This window comes from Prionailurus bengalensis, chromosome A1 (genome assembly GCF_016509475.1).
Source record: "Prionailurus bengalensis isolate Pbe53 chromosome A1, Fcat_Pben_1.1_paternal_pri, whole genome shotgun sequence".
NCBI classification, from domain to species: domain Eukaryota; kingdom Metazoa; phylum Chordata; class Mammalia; order Carnivora; family Felidae; genus Prionailurus; species Prionailurus bengalensis.
In genome coordinates, this window is record NC_057343.1 from 198,139,775 (window position 1) to 198,161,481 (window position 21,707).

The 21,707-nt window shown below is 45.2% G+C and overlaps 1 protein-coding gene across 1 annotated transcript in view; it reads right to left on the bottom strand.

Moving 5' to 3' along the window:
- ARHGEF37 (Rho guanine nucleotide exchange factor 37) overlaps nucleotides 1–21,707 on the bottom strand; it is a 58,219-nt gene that overhangs the window by 20,244 nt on the left and 16,268 nt on the right. Inside the window, exons 2-4 of the mRNA XM_043598184.1 lie at nucleotides 18,684–18,880; nucleotides 17,067–17,190; nucleotides 7,611–7,758 (exon numbers count right to left, since the gene is read on the bottom strand). Coding sequence (XP_043454119.1) covers nucleotides 7,611–7,758; nucleotides 17,067–17,190; nucleotides 18,684–18,869 — 458 coding nt within the window. The 5' untranslated portion in view covers nucleotides 18,870–18,880. The remainder of the gene's footprint in view (nucleotides 1–7,610; nucleotides 7,759–17,066; nucleotides 17,191–18,683; nucleotides 18,881–21,707) is intronic.

Consider the following 21,707-nt stretch of genomic DNA (forward strand, 5'->3'; position numbering starts at 1 on the left):
AGGATGCATTTAAAGTATTTAAGGGTAAAAAGTCATAATGTCTACATTTGTCTTTAAATAGTTTAGTATAAAGACAGATGAAACAAAATGTTAACACTGGTTAATTTTAGGAAGTGGCATACGTTTATTACATTCTTCCATTTTTCTACAGGTGTGAAAATTTTCACTAAAAAGCTAAAAAATAAAACAAAACACATGAACAACTAGCGTCAAGACCTCTTCCAGATGCACTATTTGATGAATGGATGACCATTTCTAGTCCCTTTCTTGATGATGTCTGGCATTTGCAGAAAGAATGCTCAAGTCAATGGCATCTGGGAAGAGGTTCCAACAGTCTTCCCTTGATCGTGACCAGCAGCCTTTAGACCTGCCTTTCAAGAAGCTCGCGAGGATTTCAAGCCTCAGTGTCTACACATGCCTCCTCCAAGAAGACTCACAGACGCTGCTCACAGCCATTCTCTGCCCCCCTCTCCATGGTACCCGTGCCTCTTGCTCTTCCTCCAAAGGAAATATTTCCAGACCAAATGTCCAGCAAAGATCAGTCATGAGGCTAAGAATAGGCAGAGCAGGTGGGTGCCCCTTCATTAGCTGCAGGGGGTTGGGGGGGTGGGTAGGGGTAGAATTACCTGTCAGGACATGCCTACGCTAACCATCTGCTCTCGCCACGGGTTTCCTAGCACTTGGCTGACCACGAGCAAGGGAGATGGAGAAAGTCACCAGATATTTGCAATACTCTATCCTCTGAGCTTACTTTCTATGGGAAAGGGCCAACTGCCTCCTGGGGACAGTTGTCACTCCACAAATAAGGGGATGGGGGGGGTCTTCAAAGAAATGATCACAGCTCTTCTCCAGAATTATCAAGCACTCATGACCGAATCACAGCAGCCTTTTATGTTTATGGCTTTTCTAAGGTAATCTGGAGAAAATGTTTAAGTAGCCTTTCAGACAGGCAACAAAAACTGAAAGATAATCCAAAGGGAGGGAGGGAGGGAAGGAGGGAGGGAGGGAGGGAGGGAGGGAGGGAGGGAGGAAGGAAGGAAGAAAAAGAAAGGAAGAAAAAGGGTGTGGGAAGGGGAAACAGGCCCGCTTACATTCTCTTGGTGGTAGCAGCAATTGGTAACATCATTTTGAAGAACAGTTTGGCAATTTGTGAAATGTACAAACCTTGTTCCATCGATCCTACTCCAGATATCTGCCCACAGAAATGTCAACTCAAGCGAGCAAAGATAAAGGTGGGAGCTACCAACAACTCTATTTATCGCAGTAAAAAATTGGAAACAAGCCAGATATCCATCAGTAGGGGCTTGGTTAAATAAACCACAGTCTGAGCTGCCCTGGAAAGGAACTCTGTGGGGCCATTAACAAGAACATGCTAGAAGTATTCCTAGTGTTGTGAAAAGATATTCATGACCGTGGTTAAGTGAAAAAGTAAGTTCTAGAAAAGCAGGTAAGTCAGAGCCCCTTTAAATTTCTCCTTCCTTCATTACTTTTCTTTCCATCCATCCATCCATCCATCCATCCATCCATCCAACACTTAGACTTCTGCGTGTAAAGTCTGTCTGCCTGTCTTTAAATGAACAGAAGAAAACCTGGATAGAAAAGGTTAACTATGAGGTGGAGAGATGGGGAAATGTGAGACCAATGGGGAATGGACTTTTACCTTTTACTTTATATATCTGTGTATTGTTTAAATATTCCTTTTTTTTTTTTAGTAAGCATACATTACTTTTATATTTATTTATTTGTTAAAGTTTATTTATTTACAGGGAGAAAGAGAGAGCATAAGTGCATGCACCTGTGCCTACAAGCAAGGGAGGGGCACAGAGAGAGGGAGAGAGAGAGAATGAGTAGGGGAGGGGCAGAGAGAGAGAGAGAGAAAATGAGTAGGGGAGGGACAGAGAGAGAAGGGGACAGAGAATCTGAAGTGGGCTCCCTGCTGTCAGCAGTGAGCCTGGGGCTTGAACTCACAAACTGTGGGATCATGACCTGAGTCGAAGTTGGGCACTTCACTGACTGAGCCATCTGTCAGCTCAGGTCATGATTTCACAGTCATGGGATTGAGCCCTGCATCAGGCTCTGCCCTGAGCGTGGAGCCTGCTTAAGATTCTCTCTTTCCCTCTGCCCCTCCCCAGCTCACGTGCTCTCTCTCTGTCTAAAATAAAAATTAAAATAGACAAATAAATAAAAATAAAACAAACCAAGATTGCCAATAAAGGAAAACAAAGAAGGTTTATCTGCCTTCTGCAAACTGCCTCCGCCATCATTCTGAGTGCTTCATGCCTCTGCAAGGCAGCCTCCCCGGCTGACAGCTGTACAATCAGAGGCAGAACTTCCTGCATACGGCAAGGGCGAGCCTTTGATCCCCTTGGCCCTCAAGGTGGGAGCTTCATTAAGAGACAGGATAGGGGCGCCTGGGTGGCGCAGTCGGTTAAGCGTCCGACTTCAGCCAGGTCACGATCTCGCGGTCCGTGAGTTCGAGCCCCGCGTCAGGCTCTGGGCTGATGGCTCAGAGCCTGGAGCCTGTTTCCGATTCTGTGTCTCCCTCTCTCTCTGCCCCTCCCCCGTTCATGCTCTGTCTCTCTCTGTCCCAAAAATAAATAAAAAAATGTTGAAAAAAAAATTAAAAAAAAAAAAAAAGAGACAGGATAAACTGAACACCTCACCCACTCACCCACCCAAATAAAGGGCGGGAGGCAGCATGCATTTTGGGATCACAAAGAATCTGATCAGATGGTCCATCCTATCCGGACAAGAAAGAACCACTTACGGTCGGTGTGGGGATTCTGGTTGGCTAAGCTCTGGAAAGAGTCCCATGATCATAAGCACAAGAAAGCCAAGAGCAGGTATAGCTCATTGGTAGAGCATTTGACTGCAGAAGCACAAGAAAGCCAGGATTATTGTTTCAAGAGAGAGGAGACAGCAATGCTGACAGGAAGAACGGCATCCCTGGTGCAACACTGGACCAGAGGCTCTCCCCGAGGGGCACTGTGGAAACCTTCGGGCACCAGGCAGGCAGCTACAGGCACTTAGTGGGCAGGGACCAGGAAAGCGGGACATCTGCAACGACAGTCCCACACTGTGCAGAATAGTGCTATGTCTCCTACGTCCCTCTGAACACTCAGAGACTGAATGAATGCCTCAAAATGTGCTGTGATTTCAAGAACTGAGATCTGAACTCCACGTAGTCACTTACCAGAACACTGGAAATTATTATGATGCTTCCCTTCATAAACAAGACCCAGATCATCTGCAAGAACATCATTACTTCCTCACTTCCACTGCCCCCCTACCCCCGCCCAGATGTGATGTTATCCCTACATCACCTATGTCGTTTCCTTCTTTTTCATATCATACACAGGGAAGTCCGATTTGCTATCATTGCTACTTGTCATTCTAGGGGACGCACATTCTCTGCTCTCTCCTTTTTCCCTACTTCTTTCTCATGCAGAATGGCTTCTGACTTTCCTTTCCTTGAATCCAAACTTATTTTATTGTAAGTAGGTGCCAGCATCTGATTGCTTCATTAGATTTTCTAGGGTAGTGGTGCCCAAGTATTTGCACACCGAAATACATATAACTTGATTAGACATTATTTTCCTTTTACTTCTCCTTTTTATTTTGAGCCATTATATTGATTTTTTTTTAAGTTCTGTATATAGGTAGTATATGTAGATTTCAAGAATATATTTCAGGATATTAATGGGGGGGAGGGGCAGAGGGAGAGGGAGAATCTTAAGCAGGCTCCACGCTCAGTGTGGAACCCAACATGGGGCTCGATCCCATGACCCTGGGATCATGACCTGACCTGACATCAAGAGTCAGATGCTCAACGGACTGAGCCACCCGGGCACCCCTCAGGATAATAATTTAATGTCTGTTATAAAAAAGGAGCATTGGAACCATTAGATCTGAGAGCCATGCTGTGGTTTCAAGGGACAAGGATAGCCAAGACAAGGATGAGAGCTGGGGTTCATAGAGTGTCACTTGGGTACAATGAGTCCGTGTCCCCATGAGGTGTAGTTATTACTCCCCCATTAAGTAAGGAAACTAGGTTCTGATTCATGAAATGGCTTCACCAAGGTGAGTTAGGGGCAGAGCCAGGTCCGCTACTGGGCAGTGTGGCACTGGAGCCCATGAGAAAAGTCTGGACTGGCCTGGCTGGGAAAGACCAGAGTGTGCAAGGCACGACAAACAGCAGCCTCTGTACCAACCACGGCCCCCCAACAGCGCTTCTAACATGTCAGAGCTAGATGCCAGCATTTGGCGCCTGGGAGACGTTATATCAAAGTTTCTGACTTCTCTGGAAAAATCAGAGGATCTCATTCCTACATGGCATTTGAGGCAGATGGTTTGTAAAATAGGGCTGTAATCATTCTACTCTCTGTGTTCGCACCCTTTGTTGTGGTGGTGGTGGTTGTATCCACACCCTCTGAATATGACCTTGAAGCTCCTCTATTCTATTTTTCCACCCCTTGGGTCTGTCGCAGCATGCCAATTCCCAGCCAAGACCTCTAAAGGCCTGCCCTGCCCTCTCACCGTCCTTCTCCCTCCCCCCTGCTCTCTCCCTCTCTCTATCCTGTGACCACCGTGTGAACGAGCCTGGGCCACCTGCCAGATGATGAGAGGCTGTACCGCCAGAGCTGAGTCAGCTCACGTGTCTCAGATGCACGACAGAGCCCCGCCAAGATCAGCAAAGCTGACCTTCGGTCGATCACAGGCACGTGAAGGCGCTCGGCCAGGGCTGGCAGAACGGTTTACTGAGCCCGGCCACATTGCTAACAGGCAACAACGTGAGCCAAACAAATGTTTGTCTTAAGCCATTCCATTCTGGGGTGGTCTGCTACATAGCAAAAGCTACTTGATAGAGCAACAATCAGTGGAAGGTGGGCTGCAACCACTCTCTCCACAGGGTCTGTTGGCTCCGGTTGGCCTCAGTCTCCACTGCTCCCTTTCGCCTCGCACCGGGCACCTTGCTTCCCTCATTTCTGTTATCTGCCTCTCTCCTACTGAAATGTATTTAGTGACTGTTGCAAAAGCCTAAATTTGTTAAGACCCGTGGAAGGATGAATCAAAGGAGGAAGTGAATGTAGGTTTTGAGGGGCAGGGAGGGGCTAGGACATGGGTACTTGAAAAGAAGGCTTCAGGGGGGTTGAGGGCATAAGGTAAGAGAGAGGAGGAGGGGAGGTAGCAGGAGGTTCCACATGAGATACCGTCATCTTCAAAGACCTAAATCGAGGCGCCTGGGTGGCTCAGTCGGATAAGCATCCGACTCCAGACTCTGGCTCGGGTCATGATCTCATAGTCCGTGAGTTCGAGGGCTGCGTTGGGCTCTGCGCTGACCAGGTGGAGACTGCTTGGGATTCTCTCTCTCCCTCTCTCTCTACCCATCCCTATTGCTTGCTCTCTATCTCTCAAAAAAAAAAAAAGAGAGAGAGAGAAAGATCTAAATCTATATACTGTGTTTCTCTTGGGTGTAAAGGGAATGTCTAAGTAAGATGAAATGGTAATAACCTTTGTTCTTCCTGCACTATTCTGATTTCCAGAAAATAACCTTCATCTCTCTCCATTTGGTGAGCTTGTCCTGGGGAAGACATAAGCCTTTATAAAACAGAAAAGAAGCAGGATAATCCCAGGCAAGGAAATATAAACAAGTCTTAAATATACAAAGGGATGACCAACTTTAATCACAAGAAACAAATGCAACATGAAACTACACTGAGACACCATTTGTCACCTGTCTCAGAGGCAAATATTCTAAAGTTTAATAACATAGTCTGGTGAGGCTATGAGGAAACAGACACCCCTACCTTGGTCATGGGAATGCAACTTGGTGTAGCCTCTACAGAAGGAAATTTTGCAATAGTATCAAAATTATCCATACATAATATCTTTGACCTAGCAACCCATGTCTGGAATTTACCTCACAGAAATACCTGTACCTGAGTAAAATGACATATGCTCATAAATAATTACTCAACACTACCTGTAACATCAAAAGAAAAGAAGTGAACCAATGTGCGTTAATAAGAGACCAGTTAGGGGTGCCTGGGTGGCTCAGTCAGTTAAATGTCTGAATCTTTATTTCAGCTCAGGTCATGATCTCACAGTTTGTGAGATCAAGCCCAGTGTCGGGCTCTGTGCTGACGGAGCAAAGCCTGCCTGGGATTCATTCTCTCTCTCTTTCTCTCTCTCTTTCTGCCTTTCCCCCTCTCAGAGCTCTCTCACTCCATCTCTCTCTCTCACTCAACATAGATAAACATAAAAAAAACAAAACAGAGACCAGTTAAATAAACTGGGAAACAGCCATGTGGTGAAGGATATGCCATTCACAGGATCACACGTGTATGTGTTGAAATGGAAAGATATTGGGGCGCCCGGGTGGCCCGGTTGGTTAAGCATCTGACTTTGGCTCAGGTCATGATCTCACAGTTCGTGAGTTCGAGGCCCGCGTCTGGCTCTGTGCTGACAGCTCAGAGCCTGGAGCCTGCTTCGGATTCTGTGTCTCCCTCTCGCTCTCTGCCGCTCTCCCACTTGCACTCTCTCTCTCTCTCTGTCTCTCAAAAATAAATAAACAAAAAGAAAAAAATTTAAACAAATAAATGGAAAGCTATCCAAGACACAGTGTAAGTGAAAAAAAATACAAACGTTCTTTAAAAAGGCAGTAAAATGATAGTATATATTTGTATTTGCTTGTATTCGCACATAAGAACTTTGCCAAGATCCATAAGCAATTTCAAAGTGGCTACCTTAACGCTGGGGCTGGGAGTAGGACTTGGGTAGAGGAAGGGACAGGGTTGGGAAGAATTTTTGGCTGCCTAAATGTGGATGCTTTTAAGTTTCTGAACCATAACTGCTATCCATTCAAAATTTTAATTAAAAAAAAAAAAATTTGTTCTCTACGTATTTCCTTCTAGAGCTTCCACCCGCTGGGGCCAGCTCTGGGCAGTGAAGCCACCCAGGGCAGTTCTGATCCTGTTTCGTGGGACAGTCTTCAGCTATCTGGAGAGAGGCCCTCCCGGGTGATACAAACCAGCTTTGTGCCACTGCCGTCCTGTCCCACAGCCCGTAATTCCAACCGCCTCACTGCCCTTCCTACGGTAGACATGAGTGCTGTTCACCACATGTTTCTGTTCTTCCACCTCTGGACACATGGCAGGGTAGAAGCCCTGGCCTCCTGGTGGTCGGATGAAGCCACGTGATTAGTTCTGGCCCACGGATCACGAGAGCTGATAGAGACCATTTCTGGTCGGGAGCATTTAATTACCAGCATTAGACCCTGCAGAGCTCTTTTCCCTTTGTCACAGTTACTGGCAATAATCCAGAGAGTGGCTCCCAATCCAGAGTCAAGCTTGGGCCCCAGTGTGAGCATGACACAGACAAGGGCCTCAAGTCAACCGCAGTGGCGCATAAGGAAGGCATAAACCTTTGCTGTTTGAAGCCGCCAAGAGCGGGGGGGGGGGGGGGGGGGGGATGTTTGTCTCTGCAGCCTCGCCTGACTGAGACACTCCTGAAGCAGCGTGAGCGGCACCAAGGAGGGGTGAGACCTTAACGGCTCCTGACCTCGGAGTCAAGGGCAGCGGAAACGAGTGCTCACTGGTCATACTACTTACACCACTGCCTCAATGATGCCCTGGATCTCTCGCTGAAGCTCTGGCTCCTTCCGGTAGGTCTCCACCAGCAGCAAGGCCTGGTCGTAGCTGGCACAGTAGACCTTATAGACTCGCTCCAGCTCCTCTTGGAATTCCAGGAATAAGTTGCCTGGTGATGAAAGAGCGACAAGAAACCCTCAGAGGCATGTCTGTCCGTACCCTTGCTTGGGACACGGAGGTGTTGAGAGAGACAGCTAAGCCCTCGGCTCGGGAGTGAGGCTGCCAGGCCTAACCCGCTTTGTCACTTTGGGCACGTTCACGCTTCTTCCTGAGCTTCCGTTTTTTCATCTCACGTTCAAAAGGCTGCTAGAAGGATTAAGTGACAGGGTGATACAGGGCTCAGGCTGGTGCACTGTGAGTCTTAATAAATGGTAGGTATAATTATGGCAACGATATTAATAATTCCCCTACCTGTACAGTGCTTTACAGTTCATAAAACACACTCGTGTTATAGCTTTTTCGTGTATCTTGACAATTACTGTGTGTGGCTGTAAGGGTTAAATTGTACTGTAGGGCTAACGCTTAGCTTGAAAGATAACAACTTTGTTCTGACACTGAAGGTCAAGAGATAACAACCTTGCTTTTACTCTTGTACATCATACTTCATACTCTTGTGAATCAGGCTTTACCAATGAAGGATACAAAAGCTCAAAAAAGAGCATCAGAGACAAGGTCAAGGAGATCCACTGGTTGCAACTTAGCGGCAGAAAGTCTAAAATAATCACCTCATTCGATAACTGTTTCTGACTCATCTGGCAACTGTTTCTAACTCATCTGGGAACCGTTTCTCTGTTCTGTTCCCAGTTAACGATAAAACGATGTGATCGGCTTTAAAAACTCTGTACCCCGGCTGTTCGGGGCCACACTCTTATCAAGAGTGTTGGTCCCGATCGGTCGGCCTTGCCTCTCATTGTAATAAACTTTGTTGCAACTGTCACTGGTGCCCGTAGCATTCTGTTTCAGGAGTCGCGTGGATGCAACATGGCAAGTACAAGTTCAAACCCCCAGTTTACAAAGACACACTATAGCAAGCAGAGCATACGCATGGACTCTGGAGTCAGAGAGAACGAGGGCCAGATCTCCGGTCAATCCTTCCCCAAGGGCATACCCTAGGGCAAGTACTTGACCTCCTGGACCCTCCATTTTTTCACCGATAGATTGGAATAAAAATAGTATTCACTTCCAATTGTCTTTTTATGAGGATTAAATCAAATAACACATGTAAAAACACCTGACACAAACTCCTCACCAAATATTTACCGACTGCTTATTTATGGACTATATGCCAGGCACTCTTCTAAGCTCTGTGAACAAAACAAAGCCCCTGCCTCATGGAGCTTATATTCTAGTGGGGAAGAGAGACAGTAAATAAATGTATTATATTGGTCAAATTGAATATATGACGTTATACTGATTCTTGTTACCAAAAATCAAAACAAAACATTAGAAAGTAGTAGGAGAGCTATTTAAGGAAGGCCTCCATGAAGATGTGCATGCTTATCAGAGACCAGAAGCACATGGCCCTGGGAGTGTGTGGTGGGAACAGCAATCCAGGTTTAGGGGGAAAAAATCCAAAGGGCTTAAGGCAGGAGAGCACTTGGCATAAGGGCAGGAGCAAGAGGGGGAAGAATAGCCAGAGCAGAGTGAACGAGAGCAGAAAGCAGAGAAAATAAACAGAAAACACAAGTCAGATCCCAAAGGGCCTCAAAGTAAGTAGGTAAGGTGGAATAAGGGGTTTGGATTTTATTCTAATTCTAATGGTGGTAAGAAGCAACCAGAGGGGTCTGAACAGGGGCGATCTGCTTTCTGTTTTAAATAGATTACTCTAGTGCTCAATTTCAGCAGCACATATACCAAAGTTGGAATAACATGGAGAAGGTTAATGCACAAAAATAAAAGGCAAGTCTGTGGAGCATTCCAAATTTTTAAATCAGAAATTTATGTGATTGGTTACTGCAGCAGGTGGATGGAATGGGGTGGAAAGAATGAGGGAATAGGATAGGATAGTAGGGATGAGAGGGAGCATGGACTGGATGGACTGGAATTGTAGGTATCAGTACGAACTCATGGTCTTAAATATATAAAGATAGATAGATAGATAGATAGATAGATAGATAAGATAGAGATAGAAAGAAATGTAGATAAGTGCATATGCACACATTAGTATACACACATATATTTCCCAGCTCTATTAGTTGAGAGGGTAATGACACCCCAGGGGCAATGAGCATACCTAGAGCCTAGAACTTGGTGTCTAAATACCATTCTGCCAAAATAGGAACCAGAGCTCCTAGGAGAAATGGCTGATTCCAAGGATGGGACAGGGAAGTACAAGATGAACTTGGAACGTCTTGTGGTGTCTGAAAGTAAGGGTGTGCTCAAAAATTGTGGGAGGCATACAGAAAGGACACAGGAGCCAATGTGAAGGAGCTCTCAATGGCCAGCACTGGCATAATCTGAGCAAGAATATATATATAATATATATAATATATATATATAATATATATAATATAAAACATATAGTCCATATATAAATAAATAAAATATATATAAAAAGCCCAAGAGTCCATACTGATATAAATAACTGAATAAATGAATGGGCAAGAAAGGACAGTTCGTGCTTATAGAAAAATTGCAATTAATAAATGTAGAAGGAATAAGGGAAATAGAAAATTACCACAAGAACACCAGGAATAATTAATGCAGGGCAGAATCACTGATGGATGCTAAAATTAATGCTTACTTAAAATTAAGTTTGAAATGAAATAGAACGTTTGTATAATCTAAAAGTTTTTCTCCATATTTACTAATTGTAAGGGAAAAATAGTAACTTTGTAGAGGAAAAACACAGAAGACACTATCTTCTATCAATCATGTGATCAAAATTAACAATATTTTAAGTAATAACATATAGAAACAACATGTGCCCCTGTTCTGAGCCACTAAAAAGGACAGGACGTTAACCATGATCTTATTGCCAAAAATGTCCAACCTCAATTTAAGAATGAAATATAAAGTGTTTATAAAATATTTATAATTTATAAAATATAAATGATACATATATAAAATTTTACAAAATCTATAAAATCTTTTTAGTTTTAACAACTGAAAACCTCAAACTGAGGGATATACTATAAATCTGGCTTGGACTTTCCGAAGTGTTATGGTCCCAAAAGACAGACAGACTAAAGAAGTCTAAGGGAACATCACAATAAAACGAAATGTGGTACCCTAGGTTAGATCCCAGGCCAGAAAAAGGACGTTTATAGGTATGCTGTCAAAATGTGAGTGAGGTCAGGAGAGTCAATAGTGTTACAATGCTGTTAATTTCCTGGTTTACTGTGACTGTCTGAGATGTTAAAATTAGGGGATGCTGTATCGAGGGTTATTTAGGACCTCTGCATTATTTTTGCCACTTTTCTATAAGTCTAAGCTGATTTTAAGATTCATTTTTTAAGATTTAAAAAGTTTAAAAAGAATTCTGAAGACATTATGCTGAAGGCCAAACACGACAGGACAAATTATTGTAGGATCCCCCTTTTGTGAGTTACCTAGAGTAGTCAAATTCACAGAGACAGAAAGTAAACTAGAAGTGACCAGGGGCTGGTTATTATTTGATGGGGACAGAGTTTCAGTTCAGGGTGAGGAAGTAGTTCCAGAGAAGGGCAGTACTTATGGTTGCACAACAATGTGAAGGTAGTTAACGCCATTGGACTCATACTTAAATATGCGTAAAATGGTACATTTCATGCTATGTGTATTTTACCACTATAGAAAAAAGTTTAAAAGTGAGTTTTAAAAAGGGGCACCTGGGTGGCTCAGTCGGTTCAGCGTCCGACTTCAGCTCAGGTCATGATCTCGCGGTCTGTGAGTTCGAGCCCCGCGTCGGGCTCTGTGCTGACAGCTCAGAGCCTGGAGCCTGTTTCAGATTCTGTGTCTCCCTCTCTCTCTGCCCCTTCCCTGTTTATGCTCTGTCTCTCTCTGTGTCTCTCAAAAATGAATAAACGTTAAAAAAACATTTTTTTAATACAAAATAAAAAAGTGATTTTTAAAAAACCCTGCACACAAAGGCTTATAACGGTTTTATTTATAACTGCCTAGACTTGGAAGTTACTAAAAATGTACTTCGGGAAGTAAATGCATAAACTGTGCTATGTCCATACAATGGAATATCATTCAGTGATTAAAAAAAGAAAAAGGAAAGAAATGAGCTATCTAAGCAGGAAAAGGAGAAAGCTTAAATGCACATTGCTAAGTGAAAAGAGCCACTCTGTGAAGGCTGTGTACTGCACGACTCCAGCCATAGGACACTCTGGAAAAGGCAAAACTATGGAGACAGCAAAAAGATCAGTGTTTTCCCCAGGGGGGAGGGGAGGGAGAGGGATGAATAGGAAGATTTTTAGAGCAGGGAAACTACAAAATTCTGGGGTTGGGGGAACGGGACTATATGAGAATTCTCTGTACGTTCCACTTAATTTTTCTGCAAACCTGAAGGTACTCCAAAAAGTAAAGTCTAGTCATTAAAAAAAAGATCTATACTAGCTGTAGTATGTTGAGACTAAACTAGGAGTTAAAAGCGGTAATAGGAGTGGCTGTGAGAACGCTAGCTACCTCAAGTACCCAGAAGAGTCTTTGGTTGTCCATCTAGGGGGAAGTGGCGAGGATGAAGACAAATATATTAGCCACGAAAGTGAGTGGGGAGCCGTGGACCACAGGAAGCCCAGCTGACCCCACTGTCTGCTGAAGGTACAGGTTGGGCCCCTGACCTCGACCAAGCCCCCCACGGGGTCACATGGGGACACACGGGCTGGTGCCCAGCCCAGCGTGGTCCAGCCCTCGGCAAAGACGCCCACGGTGAGACTGCCACCCAGGACCGGTCCTCCTCTCCAATGCTGGTCCAGCCAATCTCCAGAGAGAACTCCCTCAGGAGAACCCCCAGAAGGGGGGGGGAACAGGGAAAAGAGTACACAAAGCTGCAGCCAGGGAGAATCTGCATGCCGGGAGGTCAGCCAACTGCAGAGATCATCCCTGCTAAGAGACAGCCTGGGCGTAGCCTTAAAATCCAGGGCGGTTCCCACATTCTCCTGAACCTGGGTGCGTCGGCAGGCATGTGACTGAGAGCAAAGAAACTGTATCAGAGCCAGTGTGACCAGGACAGGGGCATTCCAGTAACTGAATGGCAGAGGAAGGCAAACTCCCAGAAAGCAGAGCTAGCCAAAGGAGCAGGAATGCCAGGAATAGGACAGTAAAGACTTAACTTCTTTCCCTCTTGTCCTGTGGTCACAGATTGCAAAGAAGTCACAGTAGTGAAAAAGTTCCTCCCAGTATCAAAAGACTACTCTGCCGAGACCTAGGATCAGTCAGAAAGGAAAAAAAAAAAAAAAAGGGAGGCAGGATGGTCAAGAGTTAGGACTCTTGTTCAGCCTTGACAAGCCCTGCCACTCGGGTCTCAGGTTCTTTAGTAAGATGGGGACAGTAAAAATAGTCATCAGCAAGTAACAGCATCGTGAAATGAAAGAGCTCGTATATGTTAGGTACTCAGAGTCGCGGCTGGCACATTTCAAAGAGGCAAAAACTGAGGCTCAGAGACATGAAGGGACTTGTGGGTGACACAGCCTTGCCAGTCAAGACTCCAAACTGTTAGACCTGCACTGCCCAGATACAGCAGTCACCATCCACATGTGGCTTTTGGGCACTTGAAATTTCAGGATCCCAATTGAGATGTGCTGTCATTGTAAAAGACACCGATTTCAAAGGCTTAGTACCAAAAAAAAAAAAAAAAAAAAAAAAAAAAAAGTAAAATATGTCATGAATAATTTTTATATTGATTGTATGTTGAAATGTTAGTCTACAGACATACTGGGATAAAATCAAATATATCGTTAAAAGTAACTGCACCTGCTTCTTCAAGTTTTTTCAAATGTAGCTTCTCAAAAGTTTTCAAATAAATGTGTGGCTGGAATGACATTTCTATGGGACTGCACTGAGCTACAGCATGGTGCCCTGTCGTGAGACCACCCTGGGAGGGCCCCCTGGGAACGTCGGAGTTGCGTTGGAATCGTTCGTAATGACAGGGGACCTAAGTCATCTGGGAGGAAAAAAGCCTGTTAAAGACAGTCATGCTTGAGGCCCAAACTCTCTTAAAATGCCGTGGCCCCAGGATTGCGAGAAAGGCGATCCTAGCATAGCAAGGCGTGGGGGCTGGACTGGGAATAAAGAGCTGGCAGGAGCCAGGGCAGTCTTGACCCAGCACAGAATGCACCAAAGAGAAGAAAAGCCACATGGATTCTTTGTGCCTCTTTTTTTGCTAACCACAATGGGCAGCGGACGAGGAGGCTATTCTGTGTAGACTCTACAGTCAGGAAATAGGACTGCCAAATTAGACGGGGAAAAATATAGGATTACATTTCAGTGGAATTTAAATTTCAGGTAAACAATGAATAAATTTTTGGTATAAGTATATCCCGAAGGTTGCATGGGACATCCTGATACTAAAAAAAATTACTCACTGGTTACCTGAAGTTCAAATGTAATTGGGCACCTGTAGGGGTGCCGGGTGAGTGCCCAACTCTTGATTTCGGCTCGGGTTGTCGTCTCACGGTTCATGGGTCCGAGCCCTGCGTCAGGCTCTGCACTGGCAGCATGGAGCCTGCGTGGGATTCTCTCTCTCTCTCCCTCTCTGCCCTTCCCCTTGCTTGAGTGTGCTCTCTTTCTCTCTCTCTTTCTCAAATATATAAATATGTAAGTATAAAAAAAAAGATATGTTAATTGGGCACATGTATTTCATCTGGCAACTCTACTAGGAAGGCAGGGAATGGAGTTGTCACCAGGTGTGGTCGGGAAACAAAGTGACATCCTGACTCTGACTCTTTGCTGCCAGTCAAGCAGGAAGGCAGAGACTGGCAGGCAAGGACCCTTAAACAAGGCACCACATGAAACCTCAAGCCCATAGCAATAGAAGAACCTAACCTCAGTGTCTGCAGCCCCTTAAGAGTGTCTTTGGCCTGAGGCTATACTGATTCCCACTCAAGCAGGTGGTGATTAGTAACAGAAACAAGGACAAAATGATAAAAGTTGAGAATAGCTTCCCAGGTACTTAAAAAAAAAAATCTTGTTCTTTAATTTTGTATTCATCCGTCTTTTTGAGGAAATAGTAACTCATTCACATTGCTGTTTTAATAAGGAACTCTATTTTTTTTAATTTTCTTTTTTTTTTAATTTTTTTTTTAATGTTTATTTATTTTTGAGACAGAGAGAGACAGAGCATGAATGGGGGAAGGTCAGAGAGAGAGAGAAACACAGAATCCAAAGCAGGCTCCAGGCTCCGAGCTGTCAGCACAGAGCCCGACGCGGGGCTCGAACTCACGGACCGTGAGATCATAACCTGAGCCGAAGTCGGACGCTTAACCGACTGAGCCACCCAGGCGCCCCAGGAACTCTATTTTCAAGGGAAGAATAAACACGCGACACACAGGCTTTAATCCCATATCTGCTACATTGAAGCTATTAAGGGCAGTAGTTGAGAGCACTGGCTCTGGAGACCAACTGCCCGAATTCAAATCGTGGCTCCATCATTAGCCAAATGACCTTGAGCAGGTTAGTTCCTCTCTCTGTGCCTCTGTTTCCTCAACTGCACAATGAGATAACAGCAGCTACCTTTCGGGTGGTTGTGAAGATTAAATGAGTTAATACATGTACATCAGGACAATGCTAAGCATTTAGTAAACACTCAGAAACTAGGATTTCTACAAAATTTGTATATTTGTGGGGTGCCTGGGTGGCTCAGTCAGTTAAGCATCTGACTCTTGGTTTCGGCTCAGGTCATGATCTCGCGGTTTGTGAGTTCGGGCCCCGTACTGGGCTCTCCGTGCTTCGGATCCTGAGTCCCCACCACCCTCTCTCTGCCCCTTCCCCCTCATACTCTCTCTCTAAAATAAACATTTACAAAAATAATTATAAACACATTTTTAAAAAATTGGATGTTTGTTATTTATTTTTTTTTTTTATTTTTTTTTTCAACGTTTATTTATTTTTGGGACAGAGAGAGACAGAGCATGAACGGGGGAGGGGCAGAGAGAGAGGGAGACACAGAATCGGAAACAGGCTCCAGGCTCTGAGCCATCAGCCCAGAGCCCGACGCGGGGCTCGAACCCACGAACTGCGAGATCGTGACCTGGCCGAAGTCGGACGCTTAACCGACTGCGCCACCCAGGCGCCCCTGGATGTTTGTTATTTTTAAGCCCCATCATGTCTAGGAAAGGGCAGAAGATTGGGGATGTAAAAGGCCACTAGGGTGGTCACGGTGCTGGGTGTCCCCCCCTCCTCCTCTCCTCTGCCTTCCCCCACCTCCACTCAAAAACCCCTGACCTACAAGTTTTGTCAAGTGACCCCAGGGCAGCAGATGAGAAGAGAATGAGGGACACGGGTGTGAGGTTTATACCCCCTTGTCCCTCCTTCTTCATGCCCTACAGTCATCCTAACCATTCCAGAATGAGTACACTCCCACCATCTCTCAGCTGGGCGACAGGAAGGCTCCCGCTGGTCTCATGGTTCTACTGTCACCACCCCCTCACAACCCACTGTCCACAAGGGCCAAAGAGGTCTTTGAAAAGCGTGAATCGGACCATATCACTTTCCCGCTCAAAACTGGCCAATGGTTTCTCATCACACTCGGAGTAAAATCCAAACTCCTTACCATGGCCTAGAAGGCCCTACGTGATTTGGTCCTTCTCTGCCTCTTCCACCTTATCCCCTAACACACTCTCCTCACTAATTCCCCTGGAGCCACGCCAGCCTTCCTTCCGTCCGTCCTCCCAACATTCTAGGCTCATCCCTGTCTCAGGGCCTTTGCACAGCCACTCTCTCTGCTCTCCCTCCAGATCTCAGAGCTGTCTCCTTCCCAATAGTCAGGTCTCAGCTCAAATGTCCCCTTCTCAGGAGGACTGCTCTCATGCCCCAAAGTTACTACAACTGTTTCTTTTCTTCAAATTACAAATTGTTACCTAAAATTCTCTTATTTATCTGTTTATCTTCCGTCACTCTAACTTGCCAGACCTTTCAGAGTGGGAACGTGGACTCGCTTGTTGATACTGTGATGCCAGCACACAGCACAGGGATCGGCAGGTGCTCAGTAAATAACTGCGTCTAGTAAATAATGAAAAGCTCAGCCAGGCCACTGACCCATTAGTTCCTCCCTGTCTCTGGGCCCCGGTCTTCTCTTCTGTAAAGTGATGGGACTGGGCTGGATATTATCTGAGAGTCCTACCAGCTCTGACATGCTGTGTTTCAGGAATCCCCAAAAGAAGCTCCCATTGATTTGCATTTCCCTGGAATTCTGGAGGCGGTTCAGCAATGCCCACATGCTGAGGACAATTCCGTGGGAATCTGAGGCTGACAGCTGCCTCGTCTTTTGCTTACCAATTGAGTGCACTTGTTCATCTTCCCTGGATGCTGTCTCTTGGAGATCGTGAAGAAATTTGCTGTTCACTTCAATGACATCATCGATGTTTGAGAACAGGACATCCAGGTCTCCCTGGGGCAGCTAGAAGAAACAAAGGAGCCATAGGAGTATCTGGGATTTGGGTTGAGTGGCTCTATTCACGGGCTTTGGAGAGCCATCCAGAACATTCACACCATCAGGGGCCTATGACTCTTGGGGAGACCGCCCCAGTGGAATGTCTGCAAGGCTTAGAAAAATTTTATAAATTAGGTATAAATTAGGTACTCTTATCACTCTGGGGAAACAGGAAGGGATGGAGTGCTCAGCATGGAATGAAAGCTGCACTGGGTTTTTTTTCCCCTAGATTTGCTGGAAGCTATCATTTTTCTCCTCTCAGTTTCCCCATCTGTCATATAAGGGTGGGAAGCTGGACTTCCTTCGAGCTCTGATATACTTGGCCCCCACCACCATTACCTTGAAATGTATTCTGAACTCCAGCCACTATTAACTGGTGGTACCACCGTGAGACAGAATGCAGGACATCTATATATGTGCACAGGCACATACAGGACATTGTGTGTGTGTGTGCGTGTGTGTGTCTATCCTGAAGGCAAAATCAAGTAGGAAAAGCTAACTGTAGAAAAATATCTAGAGTAGGTTCTTATTTTTTTTAGAGTAAGTAACAATCTATGTTTTTTGTTTAATGCCTACAGAGAAAAATCCTCATTTCTGGAGGGTAAAATACGAGAGGCCTTTCACCTTCCACATTTCCTACTTGAGTATTTCATTCATTCAAGAAAAAATGAACCGAAGCCTATTATTTATGTGTCCAGAACTGGGGGATATATTGAACTAAACAGGCATTGCCCTAACTGAGCTTACATGCTAAGGGATTCTTAAAATCTTATAAAGAGAGCCTGTATTATTTCTGAAATCAGGAGAAAAAAAGATGTAAAAACCCATCATAGTGAAAACTTCTCCAGGTTACCATCTCCTAAATGAGACAATTAGAATATAGGTCAGTTTTGGGAGCGCCTGGTGGGGCACGGTCAGATAACCATCCAACTCTCGATTTCAGCTCAGGTCATGATCTCACAGTTCATGAGTTCGAGCCCGTTGTCAGGCTCTGCACTGACAGCAAGGAGCCTGTTTGGGATTCTCTCTGCCACTCCACCTTCCCCCCCCACCCCCACCCCACCCCCTCTCTCTGCCCTCTCCCCTCTGCTCACATGCACACACACTCTCTCTCAAAAATAAACACATAAACATTTTTTTAAAAATAGTATAGGTCACTTTAAGCAATCTGTTCTAAATCTGATAAAGGGCTATTTTATCCATTAGCTCATTTAATTCTCTGAGGCGATTACTCCTCTCCATTCAGCAGATGAATACACGGAGGCTTCAATGTGTTAAAGGCTTTGCTGGAGGTGGCATGGCCAATAAAGGGAAGTACCCGGGCTTACATCCAGGTGACTTCACGCCCGCCACGCCTTCCCCTCCATCAAGCCTGCCCCGGGAACAGACGTGCGGTCTCAGAAGCCAGGACCCACGTTTGCCCCTGTAAAGGGAGGCTGTGCGCAGCCCCACCCAGGTACCTGCTGCAGGCGGCTCCTGATGTCTGAGGCACAGAGCTGGAGCATGTGCAGGTAGGAGGCCTCCGTGTCAATGAGCTCTCTGACAGCCAGCCTCTGATGCAGCAACAATCTGTCCCCAGAGTCCCGACCTTCTCCGTCGGGACTCCCTGTACTGGAGGACGGCTCATCAGTCCCATGTTCAGCCATGTCAGCAGGTTCTAGGAAAGGCAAACATATCCCAACTCACTTCCGGGAGCTCTGCTGGAACATGCTGTCTCTCATCCAAAGACGACTATTCATCAAGTGGCCTAAAAACATCTCTAGCTTACATACTGCAAGATGAACTATGTGTTAGCATTTGTGGGCAGTATCTGAATAATCTTAAAAGGCAGAACGCAGCTCAGATCATTGTTGACATTTTGCAGGATCCAGATAATGTGCTTGCCTAGCTTTTCTTCTATTCCACCCCCCACCACCCCCAGCTCTTGACCTAGATTTATTTATCTGGTTCAGCCAAGTCTATCGCACCCTCTATCCCAGGGATTGCCTCCTTTCTACCCCCACTACCTCATTCAGGCCTCACAACCCATCCCCTGGGCTATCTCCACAGCCTCCAGGAGTACCTTTCCAAGTCCAAACCCCTCTCCCTCCTGCTGCTCCCCACACCCATTCATCCTGGATGTGCTTCCAGTTTAAACTTCCTGAATCGAAGCTTGTGATCACGGCGTTCCATGCTGTGAGGCTTTAACAGCTCCCTGCTGCTCTGGGGTCCGGCTCCAACCTCATTTTTCCCTTCCACGGACATTCTCAGCAAAAGAGAGCTACGTGCTTTCCTCCATGCATGCACACTCACTTCCTGCCTCTGTGCTTTTGCACCTGCCGTGCCCCCCTCCCAGGACACTATCCTTGGACATTCATCTTCCCTAGATCCTCCCAGCCAGATGGAATTTCCCTCACTGAAACTCCCATGACCCCTTTATCTCTAGGTTTAAAAGTACAAATGGCAATACTATGGACCAACACGGCCTACTACAAAACACCCAGAAATGCTGGATCAGGTATAACCAACTTCCTTTTCACAGCCTGGTGGGGCTTGCAAGAGAATAAAGGGAATAGCAGGGCCCCCAAATAGAGGGAACTAGAAACCAGAGCAGGAGAAGCTGGGGCCCAAAGTGGAGAGGTGGGCAGGGAAGAGGACATAGCCAAACTCAGCGAACCAGGGACTTAGGTGCTGGTGTTCAGGCCAGAGCAGGAGACGAGCTTCTTCACAGAACTGGGACACCAAAAGACTCCAATGAAATGGTGCATCAAAAAAAAAAAAAAAAAAAAAAGTCTCCCACTCACACAGAAGATAAGGTCATCTTGGTCTGGGTCCAACAGAGGACCAAAAAAATCCCCTCTGAAAATTCATAAAAGTAGCCCTGCCTTCACTGGGCTTTAGGTTCAAAGTGATATTACACATGTGGTCCAAGTAACCCAAAGCTGTGAAATTAACAGAAACAGTTGTAGACCAATGCTATTCTGAGTGCCCATGGAAAGATAATGTCTCCATGGGAATGCAAACTGGTGCAGCCACTCTGGAAAACAGTATGGAGGTTCCTCAAAAAATTAAAAATAGAACTATCCTAGGACCTAGCAATTGCACTACTAGGTATTTATCCAAGGGATACAGGTGTGCTGTTTCAAAGGGGCACATGCACCCCCATGTTTATAGCAGCACTATCAACAATAGCCAAAGTATGGAAAGAGCCCAAATGTCCATCGATGGATGAATGGATAAAGAAGATATGGTATATCTACACAATGGAGTATTACTCGGCAATCAAAAAGAATGAAATCTTGCCATTTGCAACTACGTGGATGGGAACTAGAGGGTATTATGCTAGGCGAAATTAGTTGGTCCAAGAAAGACAAATATCATATGACTTCACTCATATGAGGACTTTAAGACACAGAACAGATGAACATAAGGAAAGGGAAACAAAAATAATATAAAAACAGGGAAGGGAACAAAACATAAGAGACTCTTAAATAGACAGAACAAACTGAGGGTTACTGGAGGGGTTGTGGGAGGGGGGATGGGCTAAATGGGTGAGGGGCATTAAGGAATCTATTCCTGAAATCAGTGTTGCACTATATGCTAACTAACTTGGATATAAATTTTTTTAATTAAAAAATTTAAATTTAATTAAAAAAAAAAAAGAAATATAATGTTTCCAGAAGAATATATCCTTAGCCTAGCCCATGTGGTACGCCAGTAGATAACCCTGTCCTGAAGATGAGTTGAGAATCCAAAATTATAAGAACTCCATGAAAATGAGCAGAATTAGACCCCAAGAACATCAGAGAGTCAAACTATCACATACAAAGTATAAAATAAGCAGGAAAAAAACCCCATATTATAAAAAAAAACAAAAGACCTGTATGATTTTTTAATTAATTTTTTTAAGTTTATTTATTATTCTTGAGAGATAGAGACAGAGCATGAGCAGGAGAGGGGCAGAGAGAGAGAGGAGGAGACACAGAATCTGAAGCAGGGTCCAGGCTCTGAGCTGTCAGCACAGAGCCCCCGACGCGGGGCTTGAACTCACGAACTGCGAGATCATGACCTGAGCTGAAGTCAGCCGCCTAACCGACTGAGCCACCCCGGCGCCCCGACCTGTATGATTTTTTAAAGCACCAAATAAAACTTACAGTAGTTAAAATTTTAGCCTTTGAAATTAAAAACTGAATGGGCAGATTTTTTTTTTAATTTTTTAATGTTTATTCATTTTTGAGAGAGACAGAGTGCAAGCAGGGGAGGGGCAGAGACAGAAAGAGAGAGGGAGACACAGAATCCAAAGCAGACTCTGGAAGCTAGCACAGAGCCAGATGCAGGGCTTGAACTTGTGAACCCTGAGATCATGACCTGAGCCACTTAACTGACTGAGCCACCCCGGCACCCCCTGAATGGGCAGATTTAACAGACATCTAGAAAAGAGAAATCGCAAAAGGGCATATAGATCTGAAGAAATTATCTAGACTGCTAAAGAGAGAGAAAAACAT